The 21501-nt window shown below is 39.9% G+C and overlaps 1 protein-coding gene across 3 annotated transcripts in view; it reads right to left on the reverse strand.

The window, feature by feature from the left end:
- The window catches only part of NAALADL2 (N-acetylated alpha-linked acidic dipeptidase like 2), a 1445704-nt gene that overhangs the window by 1003723 nt on the left and 420480 nt on the right, over window positions 1-21501 (reverse strand). The window contains exon 1 of one of the 3 annotated variants that reach the window (XM_027875744.1): window positions 9167-9282. The exons of 1 other annotated variant lie outside the window; for it this stretch is intronic. In XM_027875744.1, the coding sequence (XP_027731545.1) occupies window positions 9167-9209 (43 nt within the window). In that variant the 5' untranslated portion in view covers window positions 9210-9282. Of the gene's footprint in view, window positions 1-9166; window positions 9283-21501 lie in introns of those variants that run through there. One more of the 3 variants, XM_027875746.1, reaches the window with a different exon arrangement.

A 21501-nucleotide genomic window follows, 5' to 3' on the forward strand; every position in this document is an offset into this window, starting at 1 on the left:
TAATACCACATTTTGTTTTTTAGTTCTCACTGAACAACCTGTGTTCCACTGATCTGGGGCTTAAGAAAGACAGGTGGATGGATTTTAAATCCAAATGAACCAAGGGCATTTACGAATCCGTCCTCAAAAGTATTCAACTGTGGAAGATGGTTAAATAAATTTATCTCTGGCAACAAGGTAGGGATTGTCAAGGCAAACTATTTACACATACTTTTCTTGGAGAGAGATTAGGAGCTCAAGGGATAAAATGCAGCTCAATGCCCTTTTATGTATTTTTCACCCTCATCAGAGCTTCTGTCCAATTGTGTCAAGGAGCCTGATTCTTCTTCATCTTAGATGCCAAGTATAAGATGTTCAGATGAGGAGTCGAGGACATGTCTGGTTAAGAGCCCTCAAAGACAGGGATGGGGAATGGTGGGGGGAAGGCAGTTGTATTGCTACTAGCCCATTTTATTATTGGATTTGTTTAAACTATTTCCAGAACCCAAAGAAGAAAAAAAGCACACAATATAACAATTACAGAGTCATTATACAAATATAACCCTAGCATTATTGCTACGCCTATGTCTCATGCCTCTAAGAAAGGCATAAGGAGCTGATTCAATGATGGATTCATTTTTCCTATGTATATGAAAAAATTCATAATGGTAAATTAATAATAGCCCTTTAATAATTATGTCACCTTGCAGTTAGGCAACACCTTTTCTATGGAAAAGTTTTATGACTACCTTAATTAAAGTTTTAAAATTTTCCCTCTAAAACAACAGTACTTCTACCTAAGAAATATGACTCAACCCAAACAGAGTAGTCAGACACTAACCATTTTTGGAGTACAGAAACAAGCTCTCGAATTGATACGTCAAAATATTAGATTGCTATGCACGCCCCATCCCACCCCCACCCCCACTTGAGACAGCAGTATGCTCTGTTCCATTCAAGCATGAGACTTTTTTGGGTGGGGGTTGGAGAAAGTACAACTTCTCATAAAGACCAGGATTCTGCTCGACGTCTTTCTTTGCATGAATAGGGGTCTTCACAGCTAAGTTAGCCTGATATTCTTCCCTCCAATTCAGGTGCTCTATCATTCTCTCTTTTACCCACTGGACTCAAGCCTTCATAGGATCTATCAATTAATGAACAAGCATTAATAAACCCCTCCTAGGTACCAGGAACTGTGCCAGGCACTACAAATACACAAACAAAAATGAAACAGTCCTCAATTGGAAGGAATCTGTTCTAAGTAAAATGTCACAAGATTGGAGAGAGAGGCATTGACATTCTATTGAGTCACATGCGCAGTTATCCCAGTCAGTCAGGCAAAGAGCATTTATTAAGCACCCTACTAAGGGCCAGCCACTGTTCTAAGCACTGGAGCTACAAAAGACATAATTAATCCCTTAAGGATATTCCATGCAATATGAATTATGGCTGAAAAGTCACGTTCTTGCATTTTATCTGTGGAGACAACATATACAGGCCATCTAGTTTTTGAATGAGGAAACTGAGGCTCTTGGTGAAAGCCAAGATCCAGTCCTGGTCCACTGGCTTCAAATTTAACACCCTTTCTGCTGGGCCATGACTTCACTCATTTAGATTCATTTCAACAAACATTTACTAAGCCCTTGCAATGTTCAAAGTTCTTTGCTCATCACTAGGGACAGAAAAACAAGATCTAACAGCTCCTGCCCTCAACGGGTTTATGTCCTACTTAAATGTAACATCTCCCCATGTTCCATAGGTGAAGCCCCCAGGTTATCTTCAAGTTTCTGGTCTGGACCATCAGACTGGTATTATCTGAAGCTATTTCTCTTCATCCATGCTCAAGTCATTTCTCCTCATCTATGCTCAAGCCCAAGAGCCCTTGGAATGTGAGTTCTCTGGCATAGCCCTTACCTAGAATTCAGTGGCTCCATGCCTCCATCATCATTCAGCCCCAAGCCCTCGGCTTCTCTAACCAATAGCTAAGTACCAGTATATATGCTTCTCCTAATTTAGACACTGACAGTTTCAATGAGAGCCCCTTGGCTGTCCTCTCACTTAAAGGCTTGTGAAAGTTCCCAGGTGTTATTGTGAGATGGGAAGGAGGAGGAATCAGAAACTGGTTCCTCCTCTTAAGAATCTTAGAACAATTTCAAAGCACTCACAGGCATGCTTTATGATGATGAATACTGAGATACCTTTCCCACCACAGAGAGGCATCGTGGATGTCCAACCGGTCTGACACGTTGGTGTCTACAGTACTGCTGCCCTAGGGCTGTGTCTTAGCAACAGACACTTTGGCACCTTCCTGTTTTCATTTTCCCCTTCTTTTACTAGCCAAATAGGACAAGTATAATTTAACACTGATGGCTCTATCCTGAGAAACATCCACAGGCCATGGCCTCTGACCCTTCTAGGAGATGGTTTGGGAGCAAATGTAAATGTGCAGTTTAAGAGACCTGCTGATTTTACTGTAGGCAGGAAAGAAGCCAAGGCTGGTTGGGGAAAGATCCCTGTTCCAAAGCAGCCAGGCTGGAGAGTGGAGGTCAGGTGACTCTGTCTCCAGGAACAGACCAAAGAAAGGAGGTTTCAAACTTGGAGGTATTTATGAGGCATTGCTTTCCTTTGAAGTAGGGAAAAAAGCAATTCTTCCAAAACTGAAGGGGCCACCTGCTCACCTAAAAATGTATCTGTGAGTAACATGCCTAATAGAAAAAGTTCTGGACTGGAAAATGGGAGAGTTGACTTCTTACTCTGGCTCTGGACTGGAGGAGGTGTGCGACCATAGAAAAGTTCTTTAACCTGCCTGTATATCAGCTGTTTCACTGGTTAAAGGAGTGAAGTTTAGCTAGGTCACAAGTTTTGGGGGTTCACACTGATAGATTTCAGAGGGTTCCTAAAATCGGATGGGAAAAAAATAAATCTTTATTTTTACTAACCTCCAACTGGAATTTAGCATTTCCTTTCTTTATCAATGGAAACAACAAAGATTAGTCTGAAAAAGGGTCCAGTGGCTTCACCAGACTGCTGAAAGGATCTATCTATAATAGAAAAAAGGGCAAGATGACCCCTGAGGTCTTTCGTAGTTTTGGCTATTTTTCCTTTAAGATGACTGTGGCAAGAATGCTTGACTTAAGGTCAGGAAGGCCTGGGTTCAAAGCCTGCCTCTGACACTGAAGAGCCACGTTTCTCTCCACAAGCCCCCCAACCCCTCTCAGTCTCAGCTTCCTTATCTGCAAAATAGTGATATTAATAGCTCCTCCTTCCCAGGGTTGTTGTGAAGATCAAATGTGAGGCTGAATGTGAAGCATGTTGCAAGGGTCACCTGTTAAAGTATACCTCTTCTTATTCTTTTCATCAGATCTTTGATTGGGCACCTACTCTGTGCCAGGTGCTAGGGACTATTGTTCACACAAGGACAACAAATATGTCCTTGGGCTTGGAGGAGGAGGTGGAGCAGAACAACATGGAAATCAAATGAAATCACACTTTTTAAACCTTACAATCTTATTATATAAATGCTAATGATAATTAGTAGTAATTATAAATATACAAAATATATATGATGCAAATTGCCTCTCAGTTACAGAATAAGTTGTTAGTTTTTATTTATGCTGTGAAGATTCTTTTCAAAGGACTTCACAAGTAAAATAAAGAGAAAGCGTGACTAGAACGACATTCTTCTGAAAACTATCTTGGGGTTTTAATGAACTCAAGTTCAGTATCATGCCAGTGGACAATATTACAACCAAGAAAGCTAATACGGTCTTAGGAAGCTTTGAGAGACATAGTGTCCAGGACTACGGAAGGGACAGGTTTGCAGGAATGTGCTGAAACGCCAGACCTGAATTCAATAGCTTTGAGAGACAGTCCACGGGTTCCATTGGTATTTATGCAATGTTGAGAAATCTAGTGCAATTCCCCCAGAATGTCTGGGCCATTCATACATTCATTCATCAACCATTTATTAAACATCAACAATATGTCGGGTAAAAAGCATCTGTGGTATAGTGGGTAGAGAATCAGTGTTAAAAGTTAGCAAGACATGAGTTCAAGGCTTGTCTCTGATGCATGCTAATTATGAGACCCTGAGTAAGTCACTTAACTACTCAGGGCACAAGCCAGAGTTACATGGGTCAAGAAGGCTTGTAACACTGTGAGAACTATTCACATTGGTAAGATCAGACATCTAGCAAAGTATCTAGCTATCTATCTATTGATCTCTCTATATTTTGTATGAATTTTAAAAGAAACTATAAAAAGAACATGAGTATCATATTTTGATCCCATTTTGATGCCTGTATACATAACTTGCAGAAATTCTAAGGTTTTGTTTTCCTTGGAAGTTTATTTTTATTTATCTTTCTAGACTCAGACAGACTATTTTTATACCTCTAAGCTAAAAATGTTTCTGTTAACTTTTCACCACCAGTTAAAGGAATGTAATTTAAAATCAATAAAGAGTTTGCACATCTGCAAAGATAATTAAAGTCTGTACTCATTTAGCCTCGGGACAACCTTGTAAGTCCTTCACCCTCATCTGGATTCAGGGTCCTATCTGAAACCTCAACTGGCAAGAGCATATGGAGACCTGTGATGGGTGCACACTTGATCAGCTCCCCAGGTGTAAGAGATAGGCTGAAATCTACAGGGAAAAGAAATACAATGAATGTCCTTTTCAGCCCTCTATTGTCAGCGGTCCAATTGGTGAATGGAGGCAATCTGCCAGGCATGTGGCTGTAGAGGGTCCTCTCTATTATCATTCAAAGCACACAACGGGGTGCCTGTGATATTCCTCGAATATGCCCACTCAGACACAACATGCTCCAAGATGGCCATGATTTGATGCATTGTCTGTCCCCAAATTGGCATTTTTGAGAGATGAAGCAATCTATTAGAAAGAACAACTAGCAGGTAGCAGGCTGCTCGTAATTAGCATAATTGGAAAGTGCTGCAGAACCTTTTAATAACTTCTATTAAGCTATTTACTGAAAAACACATCTCACTTCCTTTTTTGGGTTGTTTCTATCATTTACATGACCTATTCCGATAGCTAGGCACCCTCTTGAGTAATTTTAGTGCCTTTGGTCTGGGCCTCTCCTCAAGAAAGATGACCAGAGGATGTTATTTGCCAACCAATCCTTTGCAATCGGCTTCCTCCTACTTGCCAAAATCATTTTCTATTTCATTGCCTCATCTGAAAGTATTTTTTTCCCATGCATTCATTCACTGATCATTTATTATTCACCATATATACGTCAGATAAAAAGCAGCTAGAGTAGAGCGGGTAGGAATAAACATTAAGAGTCAGCAAGACTGGAGTTCAAGCCTTACCTCTGACCCATGCTAATTAGGAGACCATGTGCTCCTTGCTTAACCACTCACTGCTGTAGGCAACTGGCTAGGACTACTAGTTACAGAGCAGTTACTAATCCATCTGTATTGGTACAATGAGTTTTCTCACCATAAGTTCCTTATGCCCATGAAAGAAGATGCCCTTCTCCTCAGACAAAATGTGGCCAGTGCTTTGATAGTTTCTCAAAATACAAAGATAAATCAGTCCTTGCCCTCAAGAAGTTTAAATTCTGGGCATGAGGCAGGGGAGAGATTACATATTCACACAATTATATATGAAATATATACATATGTATTTATGTGTATGTAAACAAACACATGCAAAGTAATGTTGGGAGAAAGAAGACTAGTAACTAGGAGAATTAAGATAGGTCTTCTGTAGCCCATGCTACTTGTCCTGAGCTTTGAAGAAAGAGAGGAATTAAGGTGATGCGATGAAGAGGGAACCTATTCCAAGAATAGAGGTAGCCTGCATGAAGGCACAAGATGGAAAGTGGAATGTACAAGCAACAACAACTAGATTGATTTAGCTAGGACTTGGTATATGAAAGAGAGTAATGTCCAATAATACTGAGAAGGTGGACAGGAGCCAGATTGTAAAAGGCTATTTTAAAATGTCCAATAGAGCAGTTTCCATTTTATTCTAAAGGCGATGGAGGGGAAGGTGAGTGGGTGTGACAGTAAAGCTTCTTGGGCAAAGAAATGACATTTGATTTAGACCTTTGATTTAGAAAAATCATTTTGGCAGATGAGTGGAGTATAGATTGGAGAGAGGAGAGATTGGAAGCAGGCAGAACACTCAGGAGGTTATGACAATGACTGAAGCAAGAGGTGGTAGTAGTAGTAGTAGTAGTAGTAGTAGTAGTAGTAACAGTGGTAGTAGTAGCAGCAGCAGTAGTAGAAGTAACAGTACTAGCAGCACAAGGGTGAAGCCTTGACTTGCACATGAATTGGATATGAGTGGGGCATTGAACCAGGATAAAGGCTTGTGTGAATAGGATTTACTTGACAACTGACTGGATGTGAGGGATGAGGGAATCAAGGGTAACCCCCAAGTGTTCAGTCCTGGGTGACTAGAATGATAATGGTCCCATCAAAAGAAACATGGATGTTAGGAGAGGGGAGTGCTTCTGGAGAAAGGTAACAAGTATTTATTGAGCCTGAAATCTCAACTGGATATCTTTTCCCCTTGCCCCAAATAAAAGGTCAAACCCTGTCAGGCAGGGGCTATTTTTAGCTTTCTCTCCTTAAGCACCTAGCATTGTGCCTAACCCCGAATAAATGAATACGTTCATTCAAGAAGCACTGAGCTTCATTAGGAGGCCAACAGTCCTGTTCTCTGACATTCATATACATGCACTGAGAACATAATAGGTACTTTAATAAATGCTAATTGCTTCTCCAAGGATCAGTCCCTAAAAGGTTCTTTTCATATGACTGAAAGTCTCTTTGAAACCAACAGTCTACAGGTCTGTCTGCTTCCCCATTGGTTTCTACCTGTTTAGCAAACCTCACCCAGTAATCTCACCATAAGAGCAAAGAGAACACCAGGGTTTCTACACCATCGCTCTGATGATAGCTTGGAATTACTAAGCGTCCTATGCTTTTCAACTCTGATAAGATCAGCAATAGAACAGTGCATAATGCATTCCACGTTGAAAATTAAATGAGCTTTTTTTCTTTTAAAGTTAAGGGTGCAAATATATATATATATACATATATATATATATATACACACACACACACACATATACATACATACACATATATAAATATATATTTATATATAAATATTTATACAAATTTTATATATATATATATCAGGCACTGATCCCATCTCGGCTTCCTCTGATTGCTGGGAAAAGATTTATGAAGCCTAGCAGAGTCTCTTTCAAACTGACGGCTGTTCATTAGGTCAGGCGAGGAGGCCTTTTTTCCTCCTGAATTTGTCTTTGGTTTTGTGGCTTTATTTGGGCATATTTGCTGGAAATGCTGACCCTGGTTTCTGGGAAGCTAATAGTGACAGAACAAACAAAACAAGGCAGGAAAAGAATCAGGAATCGAGCTTCTATCAGCACAGGGTTCCCTAGGCATAACCTTGAACATGGCACAGAGGTGAGCTCCCAGAAGACAGAAAGTCCACAAATCTTCCTGGGATTCGAAACGTGAGAAAAACCCTCCCAGCACTAACAAAGACATGCTTCTGCACATGCATATATACACGTACACATGTATACACATATATGTATATACACACGTGCTCAACTGTGTTTTATTATTCAGGGCAACTGTATAGTGCCTGAAACACAGTAGGTGCCTTTTCTTCTTTCGTTCCCTCTCCTTCTTTGTGCATTGATATATGGCACCACATAGTTAGAGCTGGAAGAGATACTGGAGGACGTGTAGCCCAACCCTCTTATATTACAAAAGAGGAAACTGAAGCCCAGGAATTTTAAGTGACTTGTCACATAGGTAATGTTAGTGGTGGAATTTGATCCCAGATCTTCTGGCTCTCCAGCTTCTAATCTTTCAATTGTATTACATAGATGGCTGAGGACTTTTCCTAGTCAAACATCCCTTTTATCTCTGTGCAGTGGCTTAAGCAGGGAAGGTAAGTAGTAAATATCTATGCATGCAATCCAAACGATCTTGAAAACACAGATCCTTGCATTTTCTATTCTGCCCTTCTTTTCAGAAAACAGTGACCCCAAAGTCATTTGTATGCCCCCCTCTGATTTCCTCAATAAAACTCTTTGAATGCTATAATTTTTTTTTAATAATGATTAAGGAAGATACACAGGCAAAACACATAAAAAATATTAACAGGAGAAAAAAAATAGCACATTGTGTTTTGTGGGGTCCCTATTGTGCAAGTAAAGGATTGAAATGTTAATTAGGAATTCTCAAAAATGCTTCTCTCACACACACACACACACACACACACACACACACACACACACACACATCAAGCATCTGACACCAAACTAGGTGGGTTCTCTGACTTCTGTGATGCCTTCACAAAGAACAGAATCAACACCATGACAGAATTTGAACAAGACAATGCATGGTCAGAAGCGCTCAAATGGTCTGCAGCTGAATCAATAATACATAAAGCAAGTAAAAGGAACAGCTGGGAATCCTCCTTCCCCAAGAAGCCAGACCGTGTGAACAGCGTGCTCACTTTCCCCTACACTGCCTGCCGCGACTTCCTCAAAAAATTTTTCCATTGTTCCACTCCAATTAGCTATTTCTACCCCGATTAGCAAGTTCTGACAGTCCAACCAAGCCAAGCTGATATCAGTGAAGAATCAAAGCTATCTGAGGCAAATTTATTTTATTCGTTACAAAAAAACCCAGACTCCTTCTGGGAAGCTATCCCCTAAGCACCTGCTTCCCCTTCCTTTGGGTGATTGTCCCTGATAAGGACACATTACTGAGCATCCGGTAACTTCCAAAAAGGCTAAGCACAAACTTGTTTGCAGATCACAAATACACTTTAAGGTAGCTTTGTGATATATTTTCAAGATTTTGTCAAAGGTAGCAATATCCCCATGTGGATATTGGAGGTAACAGACGCTCACATAGTTTTCAGGGGAATGCCCAGGTTCTCTATAATTACACTGGGCATTAGGACTAAAGATTGCTTCTCTTCTCAGCGCACACGGCATTCCTGAGTGTTGGCTGGGCTGGGACACATGACAGGTGCTATGTGTTGCTGCTGGAGACATACCCACTTCCCCCACCTCCCCAGTAAGGTCTGCCCACATGTTGTAATGTAGCCGGCTGAAGTTTCTGCACGCCAATATTTCAGAGCTCGCAGGCACACACTTACCTTGGACAGAGGTATTAGGTAAACTGGCTTCATTCTCTCCCATTTTACTATTTCTCTTTTAACGGGGCCCCCCGGACTGTTTCCAGCTGCTTCGGTTATGGTGTAAGCTTTGACCTTCTGACTTTCAACTGGAGTAGTGTAATTGGACACTACCTGCTCTCTGCTGTGAATAATTACGGGGCTGCTTCCTGAATTACCTGGGCTGGCCTGACCTGTTTCTGGATGAAGTGAGTGAGCTCACATGCTTTGATCCAATGCACTTCTATTAACGTGGGAGCCCCAGACAACGAGGCTTTGTTTCGGTTTTAATATTCACTTTTGATTCCTGACTTTCATCGCAGGGAGAAAATTATTTGCACTTTGCTCCAGATAGGTACTTGGTGGTGGATAACAGGAGGGTTTAAAAAACATCCTTCATTTGCTTCTCTCAGAGGAAAAACAAAACAAAACAACACTATAAACACAGTAGTATGGCAAGACCAGTTTTCAAATATTTGTTTGTTGAATGGAGAAAGACGGGAGGCAATATGATGGTCTTTGTTGTTCATTCATTCATCAAACATTTATAAAGCATCTTTTATGCTCAAAGCACCGTGGTTGACAGAGAGGAAACAATGATAAAATGGAAAAAAAATGACTTTGCCTTTAATGACCTTATATTCTACTGCACTTGGTAAGAGGATTATGGGTGTAGACCTGGAGGGTACCTCAGATGCCACCTAGTCTAACCCCCTCATTTTATAGATAAGGAAACTGAGGAACATGGATGTTAAGTGATTTCCCCAAGGTCAAAGACCGAGAAAGCATTAGAAGAAGGATCTGAATCCAGATCCTTCAACTCCGGGGCCAGTACTCTTTACAGACTGGCTCACGGCCTTTTGCAAACGTGCAGACAGATAGCTAGAAAATAAGGCAATGTTGAGAAGGAAGGCATTAGCAGATGGTTGGGTGAGGAAAGGCTTCACAGAAGAAGTTTTTGTTTGTTTGTTTCTTTTTTAGCAGATACGAATTTTTGAGTTGTAAAAGGTTGAAGGGAAGATTTTTATAGAGATTCCAGATTTGAGCTTTGAAGAAGGATCATATTCTGAGAGATGGAGAGGAGAAGGGCTTTAGGAAACCATTTGTGCTGACAAACAGAAGTGAGAGATGAGCATAGACTTTAGGGCAGAGACAGGAGGCCAGATTGTCTGGAACACGAGAATGAATAAGGAAGAGTGATGCAAATAAAAGCTGTAAAGGTAGGAAAGAATCAGATTGTATAAATGTCAGTACTGGAGTTTGTAACTGATTTTAGAAGAAATAGGGAACCAGTGAAAGTTTTAGGGAAGGGGAGTGACCTTGCCAGACCTAGGCCTTAACAGAAGTCTGGTCTAGGACAATAAAATCAAGGGCACAGTAATAACCTCTCTCCTCTGACTCAGAATTCCCCAACATTTGATCTGGCTCACACAGACCATACCAAAACAAGCAAAAATGATGGCTACTTTTTTTTTAAACCAATCACAAGACAAAATCTGGGATTCTCTAGCTAAAAACTGAACATTGCATCATAGTTTATTAAGCTTCCAGCTAATTATCTATCAGGTGTGTAAAGGGTGGTAAGATCTACCAATGTAGACTCAAGAGTGCTCCTAACACTCTCACTCATAAAGTTAAATAAAGGCTCTTCCAGAAGCTGCCCCATAAATGCTGTTCTGCACCCCAGGCATTGTTCCTCCGGGCCTCAGGGTCCTTCCATGTAAAATGAGGAGGGGACAGGGAAGTGACCTCAGACAGAGATGTCTCCCAGCACTCAGGTTTTGAGATGGAAAATCCAGATTGCATTCTTCCTCTGAGACTTCTGCAGCCTCTAATGAATACACGGTACTATACGTTTTAACAAGACTATCCAGGAACTGAGATGTTTACACCCATAGAACACTCGGTAACCATTATTTCCTGACCTGCCTACAAGGGGAAGGGGATGGGGCCCAGGCTTCTATCTTCAGTCATCAGGGTGAATTCCAAGGCAGACTTGCTGAACTGCCCCCAGGTACCTCAAAACAGTCCCCTAGGTTGATTCTGAGCACTCTGGGACCACCAAGAACCGAGTATGATATGGATGTTTTCCAAAGGAAGACAACCCAAGGATCCTTTTCCTCCCAGGAGTTTGCCCTCTAGGTGAGGAGAGGAAAAACACACACAAAGTAAATACATATTCATGTACTTCTATTCATATATAATACACATATACATATATATGTAATATATATAATATATATTATATTTATATACATATATACATATATATGTAATATATATATAATACATGTATACATATATATGTAATATATATAATACATATATACGTATATGTGTAATATATATAATACATATATAGTAAGTAACCAACCATGATTAAAGAAAAAAAAGGATTCCACGCATACAAAAAAAAAATACAATGGGTATGTCCATGTACTTGCTTTAAGTTAGAGAAGACAAATCTAAGAGGTTTGAAGAAAATTCAAGTCAATTTAACAAGCACCTACCATGTACAAAGCACCAATCTAGGTGCTAGGAATATTAAGATAAAATGAAAAGTGGGCCAAGCTTTCAATAAGTTTATATTCTACTCAGGAATAAAGAATGTAAACAGATCAGTGAATACAAGGTAATTTGAGGAAAACCAACAACTAAGGAAATTAGAAAAGTACTCCTGTAGAAAGCGGCACGTGTGCTGAACCTTGAAAGAGGCTAAAAATAAAAATTCTAAAAAGTGAAAGTGAGGATGGAGTACATTATATACCTACATGTGTATGTATTATATACATACAGATATATGCGTGTATATCTGTATGTGTATGCATGTCTATATACTTTGTGATATGTTTACACATATGTATATATACAAACATATGTGGATATATACATATATATGTGTGAACTGTGTATGTATATGCATGTGTAGCATGAATATATAATATATAATGAAACACAAATACACAGGATTTCCCAAATGTCTCCATGCAGTTTTAAGCTACTAAAGTTTAAAACAGCAGTGAGACATTTGGGACAGCCTGTACACAAAGTAATTTGATGCTCCATAGTTTGGGAGGGGGGGCCCAAGCAGCTGAGAGATTAGGAAGGGCTCCATGCAGAAGATGGTACCTGAGCTGCATCTTTACAGATGCTAGGGGACAGCAGTAAGCATGGAGTGACTTCTTTGCACATAGGATGACTTTGCAGAAGCATGGAGAAGAGTATTATGTGTAAGGAGCAAAGAAGAGGCCAGTTTGGCTGGATTACTGCATACAAGAGAGAGCAGGTAATCTCCACCGAAGGTGAAAAGGTAGGTTGAGGCCAGGTGCAGTCTGGCATTAAAAGCTAAACAGAAGAGTCCGTATTTTATACTAGTGACAATAGTAAGCCAATGGTGCTGGCTGAATAGAGCAGTCACATGATTAGGTCCTTGCTTTGGCAGCAGGATGTGCAGGATAGAATTGGATGATGACAAATTAGAAGTGTGTGGCAATAATCTAGGGAAGAGGTGAGGAAGAACTGTATTAAAGTGATAGTTTTGTGATTAGAGAGACAGGGTCAGATTCAAGAGTTGTTATAAAGGTAGAAATGACTACTGGTGGGGTATATGAGGTATATGAGGGAGGAGTCCAGGATAATGGTAGGATTAAGAACTTGAGACACTTGAAGGATGGTGGTACCTTTATTAGAAACAGGGGACTTTAGAAGAGGGGACGTTTAAGGGGAAAGAGAATGAGTTTATTTTTAGCCATGTTAAGTTTAAGATATCTCTAGGACATCTACTTTGTAATGTCCATCAGGCAACTGGTGATGCAGGAATGAAGCAAGGGGCCATAGTGGAGCTGATATAGCCGTCTGAGCAACATCCTCTGTGTGGAGGTGATCAGTAAACCCATGAGAGCTGCTCAACAGTGTGCAGGAAGAGAAGTGAGGAGGACAGGACAGAACTCTGGTGAATGCCTACAGCCAGGGGTTAGGATGGGGATGCTGAGCCAGCAAAGATGACTGAGCAAGAGGATTCAGAGAGGCAGGAGATTAATTAGGAGAGAGCAGTGTCATGAGAATCCAGAGAGGAGATAGGGTCCTGAAGGAGAAGGTGGTCACTGTCAGATGGAGCAAATAAATGGGTTCCAGAATGATTAGGACTGTGAAAAGATCATCTTATCTGACAATTAAGCGATCACTAGTACTTTTAGAGAGAGTAGTTTCAGTTACGTGATGAGAGGCTAGAAACCAGATTGCAAAGGACTGAGGAGGAAAGAGAGTTATAAGATGATGATCTGAGGGGGTAGGAGAGGGTAGTGATTTGATTTGATTTTTTATGGTCGGGTACACATTGGGATGTTTGAAGGTGGTAAGGAAGGAAACAACTGATAGGGAGAGGTTGAAGATATGTGATTGAGGACTGATAACTGCAATTCATCCACAGAATATGAGCAATAATTGTAAAGGGGAAAAAAAAGGAAGGAAAAGATTTACTAGGTCTCTTTTTAAACTTAACTTTAAGCCTTAACTTTAGTTAAGTTAAACTAAACTTTAGTGCTGCAGAGATCAATACATACATTTACCTAATTTTACCCCCTACCACTATTTCCCTGTATTTAGCTCCTAGAGAGTCCAGTAAGCCCAGAAGAAAAGGAGTAGAAAAAGGAGAATGTGAAAATTTCCATGGTTCACTATCTCTTAGTTTTAGCAACAAGGCACCATAAGTAGAGTGATACATTGTGGAAAGGGGGTTTTTGTTTGATTAAATCATGCTTTTTGAGTTAAATGACACCAAGTCCTTTACACACCTTAAAGCCTGACAAAAATGTCAGTTAGTTTTTGTCATCATTATATTAATACTAATTATTATTGAAAAGAGAATGTAACACAATAATACAAATTGTTGGACTTGGAGTCAGAATGGCCTGGATCCAAATACTAGCTCTGACATCTGCTAACTACATGACCCTAAGCCAATGACTTGACACTTCTGAGCCTCAGTTTCCTTGTCTATAGAACAGGGATAATGCACATTAAGGTCTTTGCAAACCACAAGGCTCTATCTAAATCCCATCTTTTGTTACTGAGAGGCAGCATGACCCAGGCCTGTAGGGACCTTAGGGACCCTGCCTTGCAGATGAGGACTAAAGAATACTAGGGATCAAGACTATTGACACATGCTGCCTCTGTGACCTTGGTCAAGTGATTCCTCTTTTGGTGTCTCAGGCAACTCTAAAGCTAAGTTCCAGGCAAATGCCAAACCTCATTGGCAGAGGGAATTTTCTCACTGGGAAATCAGCTAGGTGGCAGAGTGAAAACAGTACTGAGCCTTGTCCGGACCCTTCTAGGTCATTCAGCTGGGCAAGTCAGTTAGTCACATGCACCTTCAGTTTCCTCAACTGTACAAAATGAATAATAGCAGCATCTACCTCCTAGGGTTGTTGTGAGGATCAAGTGGGATGTTTGCAAAGTGCTTTGTAAAACTTAAGGTACTATATGAATGCAAGCAATTATTATTATTAATAGTAATAAGAACAGTTGTTATTGTTATTACTCTATTGAAATTACCTAATTTCCTACTCTAAACAGCAACAACAAAATCATTATTTTTTAGGGGTGCGAAAAGGAACAAGAATGTAGAGAGAGGGGCAGGATTTAGCTGTCCCAGAATTAGGGGTTTCTATAGGAAATGCAAATATTTGTGAAGAAAATAGAACAAGTTTTTGCATATACATTAAAGTATTAAACACATAGCAAGTCTAGTAAGTGATTCTTGATTGGTTGATTTTCTGTTAGGGGAGATTTGTATGGCTTTCTCAATAAAAATTTAATAAGAGTTGTGGGAAAGGATCCAGCATAGGTAACATAAAGCAAATTTATGTCAAGGTATCGATAAAGGTCCCAAAGCATGGGCAGACCAGTTGGCCTGTGACCTGCATCCAGTGGAGTGTTGGAGAGTACATGCAAACCCCCTTTTTTAGAGGCAACTCTGATATCCATTCCTCACACAGCATAATATAGATTTTCTTAGTGAAAACTGGAGTACCCAGAGACCAAGTGGACTGATCAAAGTCACTAGGAATCAGTCGGAGGGCAAAAGGATTAGAAGAACTCCCAGGCCCTTAATCCTCCAATCCATTATTTAGACCAAGGGTCAACAACATTTGGCTGGATACAATTTGGCTGCCTGTTCCAAACAGTAAGAAAGGGAGGGAGGGATTTGGATCCCTGGGGCCAATTCCCATACTCAGCTGCCAATGCAAATGAAAGGATTTACTCAGTCCCTGGGATTGGGCAGGGCTGGTAATTCTGGGAATCCTTGGGGTAAGGGATGAAATTCTCATTGTACGTCCAGTCTACCTCTTAATAACAAAATATGGGGGTGGGGGTGGGGTTGGGGAGGGGGAGGGAATGGCACAAGGTAAGAAGATAAAAGCTTAGAGGCCTTAGCCTTTCTTAAAGGGAAATAAACAAGAAGTTGTTGTGAATGCCTTACATGTAGTAGGCCCTTGTTTGTTGAATTGAGCTGAATTATATGACTTTTGCTATAGTGAAACAGTCCTTCCCCTTGCCTTTTTTTAAAAGAAGAGAATAATTTTTTTTCTTCCTCTTTTTTGACCTATACAGTTTTCCAAATTTAAAAAAAAAATTGCAAAGATTTAAGATGTAGAAATCAGTCAATCCATAAGCAAACCTACTATGCCTAAAAGGAAACCTACTGTATGGCAGTCGCACGGCTAGGAGCTGGGAAGACAAAGACAAAATAAAACAATTGCTACTTTTAAGAAGTCTACATTCTACGGAGAGCCATGTACATTTATGAGTTTATGCACAACAAAACACACATAAGGTAATTTTTGGCAGAGAGATATTAATAGCTGGGATGATCCAGAAGGCCTCTGCCCGAAGACGGTGTTTCAGCGGTGACTTAAAGGAAGCTAAGGATTTGAAAAGGCGGCAATAAGGAGGAAGAGCATTCCAGACATAGAAAACAGCTTTGTACAATGGCGGGAGATGGGATGTCATGTAAGAGACACATTTGGAAGACCAGTTTGTATGGACTAAAGAGGGTAAGAAGGGAAGAAACGTATGAGAATGCTAGAGACAAAGGATAGGGCAAGAAAGAAATAGGTCAAGTTAAAAAAAAAAGACATCACATTTTATCATCGAATGTTTATATTACATGGTATTTCATATTATTATATGTTTATATTATTTATATCATTTTTCTAACCTTTAGGGAGTTAATAGATCTCTTCCTCTTTGATGTAGAAAAGACGGAGTCGAATCTCATTCATAAATTAATCAAAATATATGCATACACGTGTACATCTACATATGTACAATATACATAGGGACAGAGGGTGGGCCTGCAATTTCATTGGTACAGGGAATTCTTGAGAAAACTCCCTCTACTGATAGACAAGATAAAAAAGTCTGAAATTTGTAATCTCAGAGTTGCCTAGGATACAGAGGTGGTATGACCCTACATGTGTATATAATGCATATCTATGTATATCTGTTATTTTGTATGTGAATTCTTGTGCATATGTATGCCTGCATACATAAGTACATTTGCATGTGGGCATGTGCATAATGTGTAATTATAGACAGGTATATTATACATCTAGGTCTATACCTGCATATGTTCATATGAGCATTTAAATATGTGCATGTGTGTCCATGTATGAATGCTTTGTGTACATATGTTTATGCATTTCAGATATGGTCTGTAAGTTCCATCAGTATTGAGGCAATGGCAAAATATTAAATTAAATTCAATAAACATTTATTAAGCACCTACTATGTGCCAGGCATTGTGTTAAGATATCACTTTTGATATACCCTTAGTGAAGAATTTATTATGATTAAAATCTTATATTCTTACCTAACCTGCTTAAAGTCAAGAACGCTATACATACATGTATTCGTGTATGTGTGTATGTATATACACATATACACATTTAGCACTACAGTGTTTTGCACATGGTAGGAACTTAAATGCTTATTGAATGAATGCATGAATGAATGAATTCTGGTTTAGTCCATCCAAATGAAGAAAATGTGGCTTTTAACATAATTTTATATATTTTTAAAACCTGCTCGGGACATTGCACAAGATTTAGCTAAGGAAGCTACTACATTTTACCTTCTCTATCTTTCTCTGTCAAATGTACACAAAAGGTCTGATGATATTAATAAAGATGGGTAGAAAATACATCTGTATCCCAACATAGTCAGATTCATTCAATAAATAAGGAAACAACTAGGTAAGTCATAATTTTCAGTAAGGGAAGGACCACCATTTTAATTCTCTCCCTACTGCTGTTTTATAAATAAAGAGGCCTACAAGACATTTACAATCCACACGAACCACACAAAGTCAGTGTTGCCCAATTATATTGACAAAATGGAAGTTAGTTCACATCATTAAGCTCTCCTGTGACTCATTTAAAAATAACAGACCGATTGTGATGCCAAGGAAAAAATCAGGCAGGAGTGATACTACCAAGCAGTCTCACATGCTGGTTAGGAATCCCACTCTTCTGGATGAAGACAGAGTTGTGTAACATCCATTAAATCCCAGCTGTCAATGCAAGAATGCAGTGACAAATCACATTTCGGTGAATACAATGAAATTTTGACTTAGGTTACAAAGTGTTTGAAGCTAATTTTCATGCTGGCAATTTCTGCTTTACCCACTATGAGTCAGAAGCTGGTGGTAATTCAGGAAAGGTGAGATAATTTGTCTAATGAATGCATGCTGTCATGGAGATCCAAAATTTCTCATTTCAAAGGATATTGACAATATACAAGCCATTCATTGTTGTTTAAGCATTTTCAGTCATGTCTGACTCTTTGTGACCCTTTTTGGGGTTCTTTTAGCAGAGATAGTGGAGCGGTTTGCAATTTCCTTCATCACAACATTTGACAGATGAAGAAACTGAAGCAAACAGGGGTTAAGTGACTTGCCCAAGATCACAAGGCTAGAGTCTGAAGTTTAATTTGAATTCAGGTCTTCCTGACCCCAGGCCCAGAATTCTGTGCCCTGTGTCACCTAGCTGCCCTTTAGAAGCCCAAAAGAGAAGACTCAGAGGTGATATCATAACTGTCTTTGTATTTGAAGGGCCCTGTCAAAGAGGAAAGACTAAACTTGATCTGTTTGACCTCAAAAAGAGGGAAATTTTGAAGAGATGAATTTAGGCTTTATTCCTAATGATTATAAATAAAGAGGCCTACAAGACATTGCCAATCCTGCAGTAGCATGAACAGCCTTGGGAATTAGTGGGTTCCTCTTACTGAAGGTCTTTAAATAAAGGTTGGTGAAAAATTGCTGGATATCTTGTTCTTTGAGACGCAGTTTCTCCATCTATAAAATGGGGATGATAACATACCTAAAACTTATTTTAATATTAAGTTTTACAGTCTTAGGGCAGGCAGGAAAGGCAGTCTACCATGAGACTGCCTCAGCCATTTTCCTTATTTGCGAGGTTGACCAATGGGGACAGGACATCAAGTGATTTGGAGAGGGGAAATGTCTTAACCTTTGAGTTTTAACTTGCTAACCTGGTCTTGAGTTGCTGAAGATCAGAATTATTCTGGTCGGGATATTTTCTCTATAGGAAATCATATCAGACCATCTTGGTGTGGCAGGAGGTCTCTAGTCTCCAAAATGTCTAGGAGATACCTGAGGTCTAAAATGGTGGCAACCTCCCTTTGAGACAGAATCAGAGTATAATACAGACTGAGAGTCTGTCTTAATTTATTTAACCCTGTAGGCTCCATTTCTTTAACAAGTAAGGTTACTTTTAAAAACTGGAAGGGGGAGAGAAGATATTCCCCCCAAATCTCCAGCAAACTCATTTTATCCATTTCCTTCACAATCCTTACAATAGAACTAGGACATAGGTGCTATTTTTTTCCCCATTTTACAGTTGAGGAAACTGAGGCAAACAGGATAAGTGACTTGCCCAAGGTCATACAGATACAAAGTATTTGAGGTAGAATTTGAATTCAGGTCTTCCTGGCACCAGACCCAGTGCTCTATGCATTGTGACATCACCCAGCTACCTCATAGTCCATAACATGGACCCATAACACGGGACCCATAATCTTCCTTCTTACTATGTTGCTTAAATTTCAGCCGTCAATTTCATCTCTGTACCACCCCAGTCTTGGACTCTGCCCTCAGATAAGTGAGTTTTCTCCTCTGCCCGGAACCAGGCCTCCATACCACTTTCTGGTATGTCTCTGTGCATATCCCCTTCTCTTCCCCTTTTCATCCTCACCACTCACTTATATGCCTTCTTTTCCCTTTAGAATGTAAGCTCCTTAAGGGCAGAGGATGTCTTGCTTTCCTGAACATATATCCCCAATGCGTGACACAAGTTTGACACAACCTTCCTACTTTGCAAACCTTAAAGGGTTATAAAAGTGCTTACTACCACCACCATCATCACTATCACCATCACAACCTAGAGTGATAGGGCTGATGGGTAATGAGCTTTCTATCCTCAGTTGCCTTCCTCAAACCTTAAGAAAAGTAAAAGAAATGAATAAAAGAATGCATATAGTAACAGCAGTGTAGATTTGTCTTCCAACACAAATTATACTTAATATCTAATGGCCATCCACATTGTGGTAGTCACATTGGAAGCTGTATGTGAGGAAGTAAAACAGAGAAAATGGCGACCATCTCTCACTGTTTTCTGAGACATCGTTTTCCTTTCCATGAATATCCTGAAGAGCTAATAAGAGCTAAGTGTGCCAAGAATGAATACAATAACCCCAAAGATCACTTATTAAAATTAAATTACACTGAGTGCCACTGCCCTGGATTCATGAAGGCCCAGAAAGGCAACCCTGTCACCAGTAACTTCAGGGCTCCCACTGGGAGCCCTCAGTGCAGAGATGGGAGGGAAAACAATCATTTTTTGGCTTTTTGTTGGGAGGGGGTGGGTTTCTTTAATTGTGCAAAGGAAATCAAAGTGGCGTAACACACTTTGGTGGAAAATCACTCTAGCAGAACTTGCTTTGTTCACCTTCATAATGGGCTGCTACTTTCCAGGGTGAATGTTTTCTTTGGAAAATCTCTTCTTTATCTTCCCTGCTGACTGCCTGCCAGCCGGCATTGTCACCAAAAAGGGGATGGAGGATTCAAGCCGTCAACCCTCTACCCAAACAGCTTCTCCTTAAAATAGGCCATTCTGATACAGTGAATGGCAGGGCTCTTTCCTAGGGGGACAAGAATTACAAAATAGTGGGAATGGGGAGGGGGAATAGAAGAGAGAAAAAGGATTGGAAAAAGACACAAAGTGACTCAGGAAGGATTTTTAAATATAGCATGGGAGGGCCAAATCTACAAACAAGAATAACAAAACGTTCCAAACCCAGAATGATTCTCTAGAATGATGGGTGCCCCATGTTATCTGATCCATGGAGGATTTTCACCAAGGGAATAATTTTAAAGACAATGAAGTATAAAAAAAGCACAAGGATGCCACTGTTCAACTAATGCTCCTTTACACACCAAATCCATCGTGTCAATTGCCTACTCAAAAGTGTTCATGTCTCCATGTCAAATATAAACTCCTCTGTCTAGCACTCAAGCACTTCCATTCATGGTTAGTCTTGTTTCTCCCAAAGTGGTTAATGTGCTTTTTTGTAGAAATCGGAGCTAATGCTAAGAGGATGTTAGCTCCTTGCAGATTCAGATGGTTTCATTCTTTGTACGTGTATCCACATCTATCATAGTGCTTGGTATATGGTAGTTAAATCAAGTCAACAAGCATTAATTAAGCACCTACTATGTGCCGGGTATTTTGTTAAGTGTTGGGAATACAAAGAAAGGTTACAAAAAATAGTCCCTGTTCTCAAAGAGCTTACCATCTAAAGTGGGAGACAACATTCAAACACCTACATACAAACAAGATGTATACAGGATAAATTGGGGGTTAAATTCAGAAGGAAGGCAAGGGAAGACAGTAATATTAAGGGCAACTGAGAAAGGCCACTTACAGAAGGTGGGATTTTAGCTGAGATTTATTTAAAGGAAGCCAGGGATGCCAAGAGTCAAAGCCAAGGAGGGAGAGCATTCCAACCATGGGAAACAGATGGTAGAAATGCCTAGAATTGAGAGACGGAAGCCTTGTGTAAGAAGAGCAAGGAGGCCAGAGTCACTGATCATATAGCATGAGGGGAGCAAAACGTGAAAATACTGGGAAAGGGTGAAGGAACAAGGTTATAAAGGGCTTTCATGGCCGAACATAACGATAATGAGGACAATGATAATAATAATACTGTTGATGATAATAGAATTTACACAGCATATT

The sequence above is a fragment of the Vombatus ursinus genome, unplaced genomic scaffold (assembly GCF_900497805.2).
Source record: "Vombatus ursinus unplaced genomic scaffold, bare-nosed wombat genome assembly UNPS02014810.1, whole genome shotgun sequence".
In the NCBI taxonomy this organism is placed as follows: domain Eukaryota; kingdom Metazoa; phylum Chordata; class Mammalia; order Diprotodontia; family Vombatidae; genus Vombatus; species Vombatus ursinus.